The sequence below is a fragment of the Passer montanus genome, unplaced genomic scaffold (assembly GCF_014805655.1).
Source record: "Passer montanus isolate IOZ18808 unplaced genomic scaffold, ASM1480565v1 scaffold10, whole genome shotgun sequence".
NCBI classification, from domain to species: domain Eukaryota; kingdom Metazoa; phylum Chordata; class Aves; order Passeriformes; family Passeridae; genus Passer; species Passer montanus.
The window spans coordinates 39,228,652-39,244,290 of record NW_024356505.1 but is presented as its reverse complement, the minus strand read 5'-3'; the positions used below and the strand labels follow the sequence as shown (position 1 = coordinate 39,244,290).

The window sequence follows — 15,639 nt, the reverse complement described above, 5'->3', positions numbered from 1 at the left end:
CTGGGAAGAGTGTTAAGATAGGACAAGCATAAGTAGCTTTTCTTGCTTGCACCCAAGTTCCTGAGTCAGAGGCAGCAACTTGTGTGTAAAATCATTTATGGACCTTTTGCCACTGCTCTGTGATTTCATTTGAAGTTTTTCCAGTTTCATATTATTAGGAAAAGCAAACAGCTATTCCCCATTCACTGCCTTGACAGAGCTCATGATCATCTGGACCTCAGCTAGCAGCCCACAACATTCTCATCTCCAGCTTAGAGACCTCCTCTCTGCCCTTCCAGCCACTGGCTTTTGTTGTCCTCCTTCAGCACTGAGACAGGTTTCATTCTGGAGAAACAAAAATGGAAAGGACAAAAAAAAATCTCAGAGGATTCTCTGGCCACCTGTATTGATGTCATTTATAGGAAGTGAAATTCTATTTGCTGAGTCACAAAGTGTTGGGTGTAGGAAACTCGATTTGTGGGAAATCTTCTGATTTCCTGTTTTTCAGGAGGAAGGGGGTAAAACAAATGACATGGAGGGGATGGGGAAAGGAAAAAGAAGAATAAATCTAACAAAAAAAGAATGTCAGAATACTCCAAACTCCAGGAAGGATAATTTATTTTAGCCCTGCTTGTTCAAACCAGCTGTAATTCAGAGCATAATGTACAAGCTTCAGTAAATCATTCCTGTGCGATAGACTGTGATCAATGACAATTTAATGAATTCATTTTAAAATGAAGTCAGAACAGGAGAGACAGTAGTTATTTGAAAGCGTCCTTTACTCAGAGAAATTGAGTCAATAAATATGCTATTTGTCATGCAGAGTCCAGTTAGAGTCTTGTTTGCTAACAAAAATGCTGTCATCACAGAGCCTAATAGACGCAAACTATCTGGAACTATCCATTGTAAATAGACAAATTCCATCTGAAAGCAGAAAACAAACGTTGTGGCTGAACAAAGAGTAGGATCCTGCACACGTTGCTGAATGAAAGAGGGTAGCCCACCTCAAAATCTACTATTTTGTTTGTCACCAGAGTGTATTCTGATTGAGTATGAATGGCCTGGTGGTGGCAAAAATACAAGGTCTGTGTTTCATCTGTGAAATGAGTTTTAATTGTTGTGGAGTGAGGGCTTCTCTCACTGGAAAAACATGCCTCTAAAGTGACTTTAAATTGCAATATGTGGCTTCAGTGAACTTGGATGGATTTGTGCAGGCTGCTAGAACAGGGATAAGCTTCATCCTTTTTCAAACAGTAGTTTTACATTAATTTTCACAGCTATCCGTGTTGTTTAGTGCAGATACAAGAAGGCTTTTTGTTCGGCTGTGCTTTTCACGCTTGGTTTTATTCATGTAAGTTGAAGAGATGGGAAAACTCTTGCTTGTTTTCATTCAGGCAGAGACTGGAAGTGTTAACATTGAAGTACCATCAGGACAAGATGATCAAACTTTACAGGTTTGGGTTAGAATCATAGAATAAAAGAATATCCTGAGCTGGAAAGCACAAGGATCATCGAGTCCAACTCCTGGATATTCAAATTGATCTTGGATTAAAGGAGCCTGGTTTTCAGATATGACAAGCTGGCAGCAGTGGCTGTTCAGCATCTTGGAAGCTTGATGTGCTTTCATGAAGGTCCCAGAGCTTTGCCAGGCACATCTGAGCTTCCATCATCCTTCAGATTTCAGGGTGTGGAGGAAAAGAAAATGCTCAAAAGTCCTGAGGAGGTATCTTGAAGATGGTATTTCCTATCCCAAAGGAAAATTAAAATTATGTTACAGAAGCCTAAGACAGAGATTGTGAAGATTTTTTATGGGATTTAAAAATCTAAACTTGACCCTTCACTCTTTAAATTTGGAATAGAACAGCTGGGGCATTTTTAGATTTTGCATCATGTGGCCAGACATTGGCTGATTTAGATCTGCCTTGCAGTCATCTTAGGAACATTGTTCATCCACTCCCAGAGCTGAATTTTCAAAAATGAGTTAGGAATCTGAATCTCTGTGGCTTTCAATGAAATTTAAGCCTGTGTGAATTGAAGTTATTTCTTAGTTTGGATTTAGGATCCCAAATGACTGAAGAACTGAAGAATATTCCACAGTCTATCTATGAAGTCTGCTTAGATTTGATCATGTGTGATTTCTTATTGGAATTACAATATTGGTAATTTTTGTTTTCCTTGATGTTCTATTAACCACATGAAAACAGATGAAGAGCTTCCTGATAATATATAATGAGTTACTTGGGGGTTGAGTTTGGTGGGTTTTTTTCATTCTGCTGGCTTTGTTCTTCTTGCTTTCCTCGCGCCGCTAACTTTTGATAACTTTTTTTTTTTTTAATTTCAGCTGTTTCCACTACTAGGAGTAAAGACCAGTAAAGACAAAGCAGGATGAAAAGATGGCTGACTTCTTGTTACCACCGGGTACTAACAGCTTCCACCGGTTCACGCCCGAGTCCTTGGCTGCCATCGAGAAGCGAATTGCAGAGAAGCTCGCCAGGAATGCCAAGCAGGAATACAGGGAGCAGCTGGGCGAGGAAGAGAAACCTCAGCCTCAGTTTGACTTGCAAGCTTGCAAGAAGCTGCCTGATATCTATGGGACTGTTTCTCCAGAGCTCATTGGGGAGCCCTTGGAGGACATCGACCCTTTCTACAATGATCGTAAGGTGAGCACCAGCCTACTCCTCTGCCTTTGCTGAAGTGTGACCTCTGCTTTGAGTGCTCTGCTTGTTATCTTTCTGCAAAAAGTAAAAATAATTCTTTCTCAGATTAAGGATCAGAATGTTGGCATGAGCAGGGCTGCCGGAAAACATCTAAGCAGGAAGGCAAAGAGGGATAAAAAGCATAATTTAAACTTGTGTGTTTTCAGATAACCCTGAGAATGAATATACAATATCTGAAACGAGCAGAGCAGTAGCTGAGTTAATTTAAGCCAGAGGTTTTTATCTGCCCTATCTTGCCTTCTGCATGAGCTGTGACTTCACAGGTCTGTTGTTTATCACTTAAGCCCCTTAATGTTAAGGGCTGCTGGGTGACTTGAGCCTTGTGTGAGCACTCTGCACAAGAGCAGGAGGCACCTTTGCAGCCGTTCCTGGAGAGCAGCGGCTCTGCTCCTGCTGAGGAAGAGCAAAACTCCCTTTCAGATGACCAAAAGAGAGCAGGAGGGAGGTGTGAGCAGCATGTGCAGTGCTGGCGCTTTGCAGAATGGTGAACTTTGTCCCAAAGTGAGCATCACCTGATGAGGGATCACGTGCAGGCTGGACCAAAGCCACAGCAGTGCAAACAGCTTCTGTCAAAAGGCTGTTGACAGCAGAGCTGGGCTGGTTGCTTACTACAGTTCATTCCCCTTTCCAAGCATTTCACAAAACAGAGGACAAAATAAAGCTTGGAAACCCTTTGTATTTTTAGGCAGCTTCCAGTTTTTTCAGGTACTGCTGTTCCTGATTTTGGGCGGTGCTATTTCCTGTAAACAATTAATTAATATGACCATAAGGGTACTTCTATTAAACAGTGTAGATGTAGGTGCTAGAGCTACAGAATAAAACTTAAATGGATAAAGGCAAACAGATTACTTGCCTGGAAGGGCCAGAATTAATTTACCTTGTAATTTGCCTGCTATCCCTGGGCATAAGCAACAGGATATAGATTTGCAGTTTTAGTGCCATGAAGTTTTTAGACTCAAGGTGTGTGAATTGCTTAGATTTTATATATTGGGTTTCTCAATTCTCTGTCTCTGAGTGAATATTAGTTCCTCTGTGCCTGATGGGGCATCTTCAGAACTCTGCAAATTGGGTCAGCATCCATTTCACTTTTATTTGGGTTTAAGATAACTCAGAGAATTGTTTTTCTCTGGCCATATTAACCTGAGCACGAGAATGCTTCAGTGCCAAGGTCAGATCCTAGTGTGGAAAGGTGCCTCCTACAACTTTTGGCTTGGTGAGACAGAATTGAGAGCAATAAAGTGTTCAAAGTAGAGAAGTTGGATCAACAACATAGTGAGATCTGCAGCACCTGGGAAGAAGAGCATCACATAATTTCTTCCCCCACATTTTAGTCTCCATGTAATTTTCTTATTTTTCAAGGTGATTCTGCTCTCTTCCCAGCCCTATGGTGGAGGTGATGGCACAGGATCCACTAAGGGTTGAAGAAAGAAAAAATACTTGGGATATTGCAACAGGACAGTCAGTTCTGTAGGGAAGGCCTTGGACAAAACTTTTCACCAAGTGAGAAGGATTTTGGGGGTCTTGAGAGATGGGGGGAAATATGAGATGCTGGCAGGAATTTCCCAGTGAGATGTGGGCTGGAAAAGCTGAGCATAAATGCAAATACTGAATGTTCTCATTTTCTGTTTTGTTTTCCAGACATTTATAGTACTGAACAAAGGGAAGACAATCTTTCGATTTAGTGCCACTCCTGCCTTGTACATACTTAGTCCTTTCCATCCAATCAGAAGAGCAGCAATTAAAATTTTGGTACATTCATATCCTTTCTGTTGATTTTCCTCCTCATGTATTTTATATGGGTTTTAAACACAGATGGATGGAAGTCAGAAACCATTTTATTTCATTAAGCTGTTTTAAATCTTCTGGCTGAATTTGCATGCACAAGCAGAAATGCACTTGGATTTTCGGTTTGTTTCATTTTATATTGTTATGTGAGCTATAAAAGTGACTGTGTCATACTGCTGGCATCAGATAATGTGAACTGCACTGGAGAGTCTGGTGAGTTTACTCAGGATTAAAAGATGGGAAGGGACTGATCATCTTTACTGAAGGGAAAGTGGGTGTAGTACCTCAGAAAGGAAGGTAACCAGGGGAAATCTGCATTGATGGAGAGCTTTCCTACCAAGCATTTCAGCAATCCCTCCCAGAGGTAAAAATCTGTGACACTGTCTGCAGACCTGATTTAATATTGAACTGCTTCAGATCTGATTTTTTATCTCCTGAAACAGAACATTTCAAAAATGGTTTTGTTGATTCTTTTTTAGTTTGTTTATTTGGATGTTTTATCCAACAAAGAGAAAAGGCACAGGCTGTCCTGTTGGACCTTCCAATGAAAGGGCAATGCCTGATTTCCTGTAGTTCTGGTTCTGAAGTCATGCAAAACAGGCTGCAGTGGTTGGTTTTGGCTTGTTTTTTTCACACAACCCCAGAAACATTATATTCTGACACAGTCACATTTCTCTGGAAGGCCAAACTGACCCAAATGTTCAGCTTTGTGTGAACATTACTAAAAACACACCTTTTTTCATGACTTGGCTGCTCTCTCTAGGGTGCACGTGGGAGACCAGGCAGTGATAATTCAAAGACTTCACATGCTGCTCTGATCATTCCAGGATGCTTTAGTGATGGAAATCCCTCATCTGCTCTGTCCACCACAGAGAGTTAATAAATATTAATTAGGCAGCATCTTAGAAACATTGGTTAATTATCAAATTTCAGGGAAAACAAACAGGGAAATAAATTAGATTTCCACTCCATACAGGGAGGAGGAAAAAAAAGGTGATACTATAGATCCACTATCAAAAGGAAAAAAACAGGTGAAGCTTCTGATTGCAATAAATCTGTGCAAAAATGAATATGTGTTATCAGCCAAGATATTATGGTTACTAAGAATACACTGCAGAATTCTGCAGAGAGATGAGCTGGTGGATCAGATTATGTGTGCACACAATGCAGCACATGCTGCTGCATACCTAGAGCTCAAGCAAGCTTTTTGGGCACAGTTATTTCAGCATTGCTGAAGTTAATCAAGGTCAATGCATTTGGCCAGGTATGGCTAAGGGAAGAATCTGAAAAACTGAGCTTCTTAGAAAGAAGTTGAGAGTATTGCCTCCAGCTTTGGTGGCTTATTCTGTCTTCTCCTCCCTTTTTTTTCTACATTGTCTAGTGAAGCCAAGAGGTCACAGGAATGTGTAGCAGAGGAGCCACATGCCCTTGGTAGCAGTCACACAGAAGATAAATAAGCAAGAAATCCTTACCACATTACTTCCAAGGATAAAGACCACAGAGGAACGCATTAAAATATCTGTCAGGAAAGGAATATGGTCAGATAAGGTGTGTAAGAGTTTGGGAGTGGCAGGTCTCAATGCAAACATAAGTTTAGCTCCAGAAAGACAGAAATCATCACCTTGAGTTGATAATTTTGAGAGATCCAGCAGCTGAATCTTTGGCAGGCACAGGCAGGAGACAACAACTCCAGTCCCAGTGAGACAATGAAGATCCTGCATTAGGCACTGATTTGTTTTCTGTCAATAAAGCCCTTTTGTATCAACCTGAAATACAAAGGCCAAGTGGCTGAGCAGGCAGTCAATATCCCAGGCAGAAAGGAGCCCAAACCCGCAAGTACTGAAGCAGATAATGTCCCAGACATGGACCTGGGAACCAGATCTGTCCTTTTGCGTGACTGTAATCAAGCAATCTTTATTTTCCCCAGGGCAAAAGCCTAAAAGGAGCATTAGCAAATGGTGCCCTGTCACGTAAATATCTGTAGCAGCTTCTTTAGTGGATGCCATATTTCAATTTCCAGCCATTGAGTTCACCATGAACGCCAACAGTGGAACAGAATAGAGAGGACAGAGTAAAATCACCCTATAAAGAAGCTGGGGAGGGGTCACATTTCCTGGTTAAGTAGCTGTATGTGGGGTTCTTCCTCTGAGATGTCTGGGAGGATAGATGCTTCGTGTTCACTGCTCATCCAGCCAAGACTGAGAAGTCCAGTCTTCCAAAAATACACCCTTCCAAGGGGAGAAACTCCCACAGCCTCCTAGTAATGTTTATTACAACTAATAATGAATCTTTAAAGCCCTTCTAGGTATTTCTCCTCTTATTCAGAGTCAGTGAGGCCTCGTGGATGGTTCAGGGCCCACATGGCTGCCCAGAAGGTGGCCCTGCTCCATTCCTGTCCCAGAGGACATGGGGAGTGCAGGATTGGATCCCCAATGGGATGAGCACTTTTTGCCTTTTGCATAATTATTAGCTGTTATTAACATCTTTATTAACTATCTCCACCTTTTAATGAGATTAAAACAGTGGTAACATTACTTTGATGCCCTCTGTTTAAAAGACTCCTCTTAGTTCTTCTTGTCTGCAAGCCAAGGACCATTCTGTGGTGTTTGCTAGCCTGTATAAAATCTGTAGCAATTCTAATTTCTAGTTTTTCTAGGTTTTATAGCTAGTTTTTGTCACTTTACCACTGAACCGGGCTGGGAGTTTGGCAAAAATTACTTCCTTGGTGCTAGAATTATGGATTCTGATACATCAGAAAAAGAAAAAAAATCTTCTTACAGAATTTCCAATCTTTGTCCATATTTTCTGCTTGCAGCTTTCCTCCCATCTTATTTTGCACACTTTCCATAAGGCAAAATGAGATCTTGTGAAGCACCAATTATACATTCTATTCATTGGGACTAACCTTTGCTTGCACATATTATATGTAATTTGGCAATGATCACCTAAAGAGCCTCTAGTATTCAGTCTGCTAATTAACAATTATCCATCATAATGAAGTCTAGAATAGAAGTATGCTGCGTTTGACTCAATATCTTTGTGCTAGGAGATAAAATTTATAACTTTTAGAATCGGTTTGTGCAAAGGCTATTCTGTAACCTCAAATTGGAAATAATAGGTTTAATTTATTGCAGAAAGGATCCTGATGAGTAGCTTAGTATATTTAGTTTGTAGGCTTTGGAAAATTTGATTTAATAGCAGTTCTAAGATAGGGAATAGACAATGCTGCTAATACAGCTTATCTCAGTTTTATCTTCTTTGCTTTGTCCTTTTTGAGTAGATCATCATCGTGGACTTTTTCTAATGCAAACAATTGCATTTGATTTCAGGTAGGAATGCTAATTTTCATTCCGTGGGGATTTCTGTTTTCTCTTTCTAATTTTAACACAGACCACTAACTTTGGTGCATAACCAGCTGAAATGTTTCATTCTTTCATGTTCTTTGTAGTTTTCAGATTGATGGTGAAACCCAGATTGAAGTTGTAGTGTGTTTGTTGTCCCAGAGCTGACCCTTACATTTTCAACCTGTGTTCTCTGATTTGTTCTCTTTGGTGCTTGAATAAGGAGGTGATGACACCTGCCTGCAAGTGAGCATTTGGGAAAGCTGCTAGATTCAGTTTGTATCACAAGGAAACAGGCATAAAGAGATCAAACCAGTGGCCCTAAATTCCACTAGTGGAGTTTATTTGCTTGGAATTGAAATATGCTATTTTTTTTACTTGGTCTGAAGATAGCTCTCTGGTTTCCTGTGCTTCATCCACAGCATTTCACTGGAGTTGAAAAAGTAATCCAGTGTTTTCTAGGCTACTGGAACTTAATAATTATGTTAACAAGAATGACAAAACTTACAGACATAGATCTGAAGCTGATGTGAGCAAATGTGAGTGAGTATCAGGCATCCCTCCCAGCCCTTCAGTACGAGGTGTTGGCCCAGAAGTGGAAGATGTTTGTGAGATGAGCAGTCCCTGTGAGTTCAATTACTGCCTTCAGTGGTGGCCCTGGGGAATCCTCAGGTTGGTTACGACCAATTTAACCTTGCAGTTGCTTATGTGGCCCATTGGAAAACGTTCCACTCTGTATTCAGCAGAGATTTTGGCTCTGCAAGAGGATAAATTTAATGCAAACATTTCAGGACGTAGGTTTGAAACTAAACCCTTCAATCACTATTCTCAAACAAAAAGTAGCACAAACAGAATCAACTACGGAGATGAAAAAACCCAAACCAAACCAAACTTTTTTTTTAAATCATTAAAAAAAAAAAGAAAAATAAATTTATTTTTGGGTTTTACTTATATTGCCTGGGAAGGGTCCCTGCCTGTTGACTGAGTTGCAGGCTGTTTTCCTTTGCCTTATCTTCTATATTTACATTTTCCCGGTTGCAAGGGACCAGTTATTGATGCAGGAGAATCTCATCAGATTGTAATTTACATTTTCCCGGTTGCATGGGACCAGTTATTGATGCAGGAGAATCTCATCAGATTGTGTAATTTTTTTTTACAGAAAGTGGCATGTGCTTTTAAAAGAGCCATCCAGTGAATTATGTTTTCAATTTCAGGAATTTGATTTAGGGTGCTTTTTATGTTTATGGTTTCAGCTTAGCAGCAAAGTGTGTGAACTGGGAGGATTGTTTTAGCCTCCAAGCAGGGAATCTGGTCCCTCAGCAGAGGCAGAGAGCCCTGCAGACCAAGGCTGCCTATTTGCCCAGCAGGTTTGCAGACCAAGCCTTAAAATTAGTGCTCTGAAACTCATACTTGCTTTTGGTGAAACTTTATACTGAAAGCGAGACCTCAAGCCCATTAAAGAGATTAGAAAGACCAGATTTGTGACTTTCCCCTACTGCCTGAGAAATGTTTCAGGATAAAAAATGAAGTGGGAATTTGCAGACACAGGTTTTTCTGTGGATACTTAAATGAGACTAATCCTTCTTTTCATACAAAGTTGTGCACCTCTGCACATTGTCATCTGACCAACACAGCTGTAAATTTGGGGTATTGTGCTTTCAAAGGACTGCAGAGTCAGTACATTTGTTTACTGTATAAAGTATGTTTAAAAGATGTGGGAAAAGAAAAAAAAAAACAGGGAAGCCTCCCTCATTTTTCTGTTTATATAATTATTTGTCTCCAAATGCACTTGCAAACAAATGCTTATTGTTCTTGAAGCAACTTGCAAATTGTGAGTGAACTGTCACATCTTGTGTAAAAAGACAAAAATTTATGAAGTCTTGTATCAAATGCATTATTTTCCTTAATTTTCCTCTTTACATTGTTCAGTATGTTTATTATGTGCACTATTTTAACTAATTGTGTGTTCATGGCACAATCAGAGACTCCATCATGGAATAAATATGTTGAGTAAGTATCCTTTACAGCTGTCCCATCCTCACCTCATCCTTCCTCTTCCTTTTGTTGTGTTCTTATTTGCATCTTGTTTGCTGTTGTCTCATTTTTTCCAGTAGTACTGACTGTGGTGTCCACCCTCTCAAAATGTTTTTCCAGGTACTTGTTCCAGCCTGTGAAAACTCCCTTAGTAAGCAAACTAAACATTTTCAGTCCATGAATCTCACGCTTATTGCCAAAGGCACCTTTTATGCTACATCTGGATGAAATCAAGTGTTGAGGACAACCCTGTTTGAAATTTGTCAGCCTTCCACAGTTCCCATGCACGAGATTTGGTGCTTGGACACATCAGAATAGGCTTAAGTTGAATTATTTCAGAGAATAGTTCCTGAACTGACTTCTATCCTTGATCTGAAACTTAGTGAAAGAAAAAAAGTTTCTTTTGGACTGAGCACGGGATGAGAAGTGTTCCCCTGTAATCATTGGCAGGAATACTTTATGAGCGTCAAATTATCTGGGAATACCTCTATGAGAATTCCTGTCTTTTAGCTTGATAAGCCTTCAGGAAAAATATCAAAGGTGCTGCTTGAAGGGGGTTATTTTTTTTGTTGTGGGTTTTTAAATTAATTTTAAAAGAGGTTAAGGGACTTCAGTGAAAAGAAAACCCACTTGATTTCTTTAAGAGGCTTATAAATATTCCTTTTAGAAACAGATACCAGATGCACAAGCTAATCAACCTACAGTGCATTAAACAATTATTTTGGCTCATTGAACCAATCAGAACACACTTTTTATTTTTGACTGACATATGATAAATGCCATCTGCTGCTTCATAGCCTGGTGGTTGGTCTACTCAGGGCTGTAAGAAAAGACAGTAAAATGCCCTTATTTAGGTTCCATAAAATCATGCAGGACACATCTTCTAGGCCATAAATTACTAATTATAGGCAGCACTGAACCAAATATTTCATCCCATCACAATAACATCCTAATCCCAGGATGTTTCATGTGTAGTGTGGTACCTTCAAGTATGTCTGTGGCTGTCCTTTCCCCTGATGTTGTCCTCCTCCTGTTGAAAACTTTCATAACCATTGCCATGATGTTTTCTGCTGAATCACAGACATCTCATCCACATGATGATCTCATCAAAATTTGGCCAGTTGGTGTACAGCTGGAAATTCAAACATTCTGGAGGGAAATACTATAAATTATAATATTCTCTTCTGCAAGCACAAGAATGTGGATGATTTTATCAATGCATCAAGCAGAGCATGCAGAAAACATAGAGCAGAAATGCAGATAGACCCATGCAGCATGGAGTGAATCCTTCTATGTTTCCTCTTCCCCCGTGTCCCCTCATATCTCTCAGCTTTTCCTCCTCAAGTGCATGGAATGAAATCAAAGTCAAGTACTTTGGAGGAGCAAAATAACCCAATGAACTGTAATTCAAATTGATTAATATTGGATTTGGAGAAGATACATTTAATCCATTTTGTTCTGCTGTTTCAGAGACTCACAAGGGATAGAAGAATAACCTTGTTCAAATATGTGTCCTAGATCTTCCTTTAAAGCATTTTCCTTACCATTTTGAAAAAAAAAATAATCAATTCAACTTTCCCCCACTAAAATTTTTTTAAGAATGCTGACTTTTGTTGTTAAAGAAGCTGTTCAATTGCTGGAGGACTTTGCCCCATCCATTTAGAATTAGACGATGATTATACAATCAATTAAACCCATCTGACATGCTGAATAAATACAAGTGCTTTATCATTTTAATGAGCTTATGTACTGTTAAGTATTTTTTTTAGTTATTTGCATGTGTTTTCTGTGTGTATTACTAAATACACATGCTTAAAGAGACTGTCACATGGGTGACCTATATTCGAAATACCAGAGCAAAGATAAATAAGAGCTGTGAAAAAGTTGGGTACAGGATAATGCTCAGGTACATGGTCAGAGAGGAGCTGTGAGATACATTTAATGCCTACTACTGCACCCAAACTGTCCTGTTAATCCCTATTTTAAGATGAAACACACTGAGATTTTATAACACGTGAGTAGCACTACTGTGTGACACGATGGCAGGAGATCATGAGATTTGCCACTATCTGTGTATTTGACCAGTTGCAGTTCAGTGAAATACAGCTGAATATATTTTATGAACAATGTTCTTCCTTATATTGCCACCTTCAATCACTCACACCTTTTTGCTACCAAACAGGAATCTGAACTGTTACAATTTTTTTTTAATGTGTGATGGCACCAACTGATGTTTAGGCACTGAACAGAAAACACAAGCCAGTGTTTCCAGTGACAGCCCTTCACATCATGACTTATGAGATTTGTGTTTTAGTGGATTTGAGATGTTTGAAGTTTTTTAATAGGCTTTGGTGTCATCTGCATCTTCATTAGGAGAAAAGGGGTAGGGAATGCCCATGGTAGACACTAAACATTTATTTATTTTTTTAAGATATGGCCTAGAATACCCAGTCCATTGGGTTAGATGTCTTGGGCAGCAACATTAAAAAAGAGCTGTTGTATGCCCTGAACTCTGTCTCTGATGGCAGGTAGAACCCTAGGTGAGCACAGATCTGAAAGCTATAAATCAGAAGCATTACTGTCCTCCACAGAGATTTGGCTAAATTTTATTACAAGTGTCATCTTTATTATGAAAGGTAAGATCTGTGTTCTAGCCCAGATTGCCACAGTCAAGAGGCTGTTGGTAATAACTTAATTTACCAGGGGGAAAAAAAAAACTAGCCTCGTGTCTCCTTTACAGTCAGGCAGGTAAAAATGACTACGTACAGTAGTCAGGTGGGAGTTTTTCAGTTCTTTTTCAGTGAGGGCATTTTGTTGTTTAATTCTTAAGGCTGGTGCGATTTGCCAGGGATAGTGAAACACAAGGGAAGTTAAAGGAGAATTACCCTTTCTAGCTGATAAAAACAGGTGGTGGCATTTTTTTAATCTCCAAAATATCTTGGCCAGGAAGAGATGAGAGGTATGAATGGAACAACCACCCTCCTTCCAATTGGAAAAGCAAGGAGTGTGGCATAATGTTGCCCAGAGAGCTTGTGGACTTCCCATCCCTGGGAGTGCTCAAGACCAGGTTGGATGGGTCTCTGATCAGCCTGGTCTAGTGGAAGGTTTCCTGCTCATGGCAAGGGGGTTGGAAGGAGATGATTTTTAATATCTCTTCCCACCCAAACCATTCCATGATTCCCTAATCCACTCTTGGTCCACTGGAGATGGCAGAGGTTCAGAAGTGACATTGCAGCGTGGTGTCCATGCTTGACTTAATGAGTGAGGATTCATCAAGGGACACCCCGTGCTGGAAATTATCTTCATTCTGAGACCGTCTCGAGTATTTTGCTGTTCCTTACCTGTTCCTTGGTCCACTCACAAGGCTGTTCATGCACAGCCCAGTGCTGCAGCTGTGACTCACACGAGCAACCCCAGAGTTGTGCCCCTGCAGTTTCAGCCGTCTGCTGCTTGCTAATTCTCTTTCTTCCTTGGCCACTCTCTTCTCTAGGTACACTTTCACTGGCATTTACACTTTTGAGTCTTTGATAAAAATATTGGCAAGAGGATTTTGCATGACAGAATTCACCTTCCTTCGGGATCCATGGAACTGGCTGGATTTCAGTGTTATTGTTATGGCGTAAGTAGCACTCCTTTATATTTTTCAAGAGAGTTATATGCAATAGAACTTTTTAAATGGTTGCCTGGATGGGTTTTTTTTCCTTCACTCAAATTTTACTGAAAATGAGAAAAGGCTGAAGTGTATTAGGAAGGAGGATTTTTATCCTGAGTAGTTTCAGAGGAAGAAGTCAGTGGGAATTCTCAGTTCTGTTCTCTGAATTTACTACACAATTTCAGAGAAATTATTTACTCTCTCTCTGCTCCACAGAGAGAGCTGTTTGTAAAATATCTGTAATAATATCTGCCTATCTAATGTAGTTTTGGGAAGCTCCAGACCCCTGAATAGAAAGTGTTGTAAGTGTGACTGAATACCCACGTATTTAAATCCCTATTTATACTCTATCTATCCATCACATCATCAGGGCTGTTTTCACGTCCCTTTTTTCACAAACCCTTTTCACCTGGAAAGTAATTATTATTTTACTATAGAGAATTAATTTGTAGTACTCTGAAACTTGTTATCTATCTTGGAAACAGAAATTTGGCCCCCACCATTATATTCCCCTTCAGCTGTATGCTTCTGCCTAGGTTGTTAGAGTTCATTGAGGACATGTGGGGTTCTGCTGCTGTGAAGAAGGTGATGGATTTGTAACATCCAGACAGCTAAAAATACACAGGGGTAGAGAAGCAGTCAGCCAGCGCTCACAGGGGACTTAGGGTCAGCCCCAGCTCTAGCCAAAGGCAGAGGTCTGACACTGTCAGTACTCCAGCTAGGATAGAAATCCAGATTTCTTCATAGTCACAAAATAAAATTGTGCAAAGAACACAAGAGTGCCATCTTGAATTGAAAGCTCGTAGAAGTGCCTGAAAGGCTCCACTTCCTAAACACAGAAGGATCTGATCTGATCACCCTGGTTTTTATTTCTGCTTAATGATACCTGTATTCAGTTCTGGGTTTAGGTTAGCTCTTGCTGCCATCTTTAACTCCCATAATTCACATCATTAACTGAGATTCAAGTGTGTTAACACCACCATCTGAGCTGAACTCCAGGGACTGTGAAATTTGAATGGAATCAAAATCAGGAAAGAATATTCAACCAAAGTTAGCTAAAATGCTGAAGTTGAAAGCACAACTGCATTAGGGCACAGGGATCAAGACCAGTATTCAAGGAGACTCTGGATGATGCTCTTTGTCATTGTTTAGTTTTAGGTAGTCCTGTGAGGGGCAGGAATTGCACTCTTGATCCTTATAGGTCCCTTCCCATAGCTTGAGATATTTTATAATTCTGTAGTTCGTAGCAGCAGAAGCATGAAGGTGTGTAAAACCTAAGTGAACTTCCTCAGGAACACTCCCGGTTATTTCAGTAGGCTTTGGATCTAAGCCAGCCCTAGGCCAGGTCCTGGTATCTGTTGCTGCATTCCTATGGATTTGGCTGAACTGACATCTGGCCACTATGATAAGCCTTTAAAAAAACAAATCAGTGCAGATGGAGAGAATCTTTTGGAGGTCAGCACACACTGGATATTTTTTGCAGCTAAACTTTTTCCTCAAGCATTGCTGAGTGCCATTCTCCTGCAACTTTTAGTTGACACCACAGAGTCACTATCCTGCTCTCCTGTCCATCAGGCAGGTGGAAAAAGCAGGGTATAATCATCCATCTGTTTGTGAGTTAGGATGTGAGTTCATTTGTAGGTCTTAGAATTCAGCACAACGTGGAGAATTTCTGTGCACAGGTTCTCACTTTTCTAGAAGGAAGGAGGTTTCTGACAGTAAGGTAGAAAGGAGCAGAGAAAAGGACAAAAGGAGCCACAGCTTCCAGCTTTGATCATGAATCTGCTCCACCTCATCTTGTCAACTTGGGCAGATGTTGGGCATCTCAGACTGAAATTCAGTTCTGAACAGTCAGTGGGGGACACGGTCTGAATACCCCTTAAATTGTCTTTACATATCTCTGGATGTTTGGGATGTAGGGAGCAGGAAAGATGAGAAGGTTCTCACAGTCCTTGAGGTGGACAGTAACCCACAGAGGATTTTTTCACTCTCTTGGTAAGAACCAGGATTTGGTGCTCACAGATTGTGGGTTTATCCCTCTCTATTTCTAGACTTGGATGGCCACTCAGTGCTCCAGCCCAAGGATCATGAAAAATCCTTAAATCCTTTTCTTATGAGAGGCTTGGGATTC

At 40.3% G+C, this 15,639-nt stretch overlaps 1 protein-coding gene across 2 annotated transcripts in view; it reads left to right on the top strand.

Moving 5' to 3' along the window:
* The window catches only part of LOC120502428 (sodium channel protein type 5 subunit alpha-like), a 212,529-nt gene that overhangs the window by 37,589 nt on the left and 159,301 nt on the right, over positions 1–15,639 (top strand). For both annotated transcript variants that reach the window (XM_039709853.1, XM_039709844.1), the window contains exons 2-5: positions 2,321–2,639; positions 4,335–4,453; positions 9,743–9,832; positions 13,347–13,475. In XM_039709853.1, coding sequence (XP_039565787.1) covers positions 2,373–2,639; positions 4,335–4,453; positions 9,743–9,832; positions 13,347–13,475 — 605 coding nt within the window. In that variant the 5' untranslated portion in view covers positions 2,321–2,372. The remainder of the gene's footprint in view (positions 1–2,320; positions 2,640–4,334; positions 4,454–9,742; positions 9,833–13,346; positions 13,476–15,639) is intronic.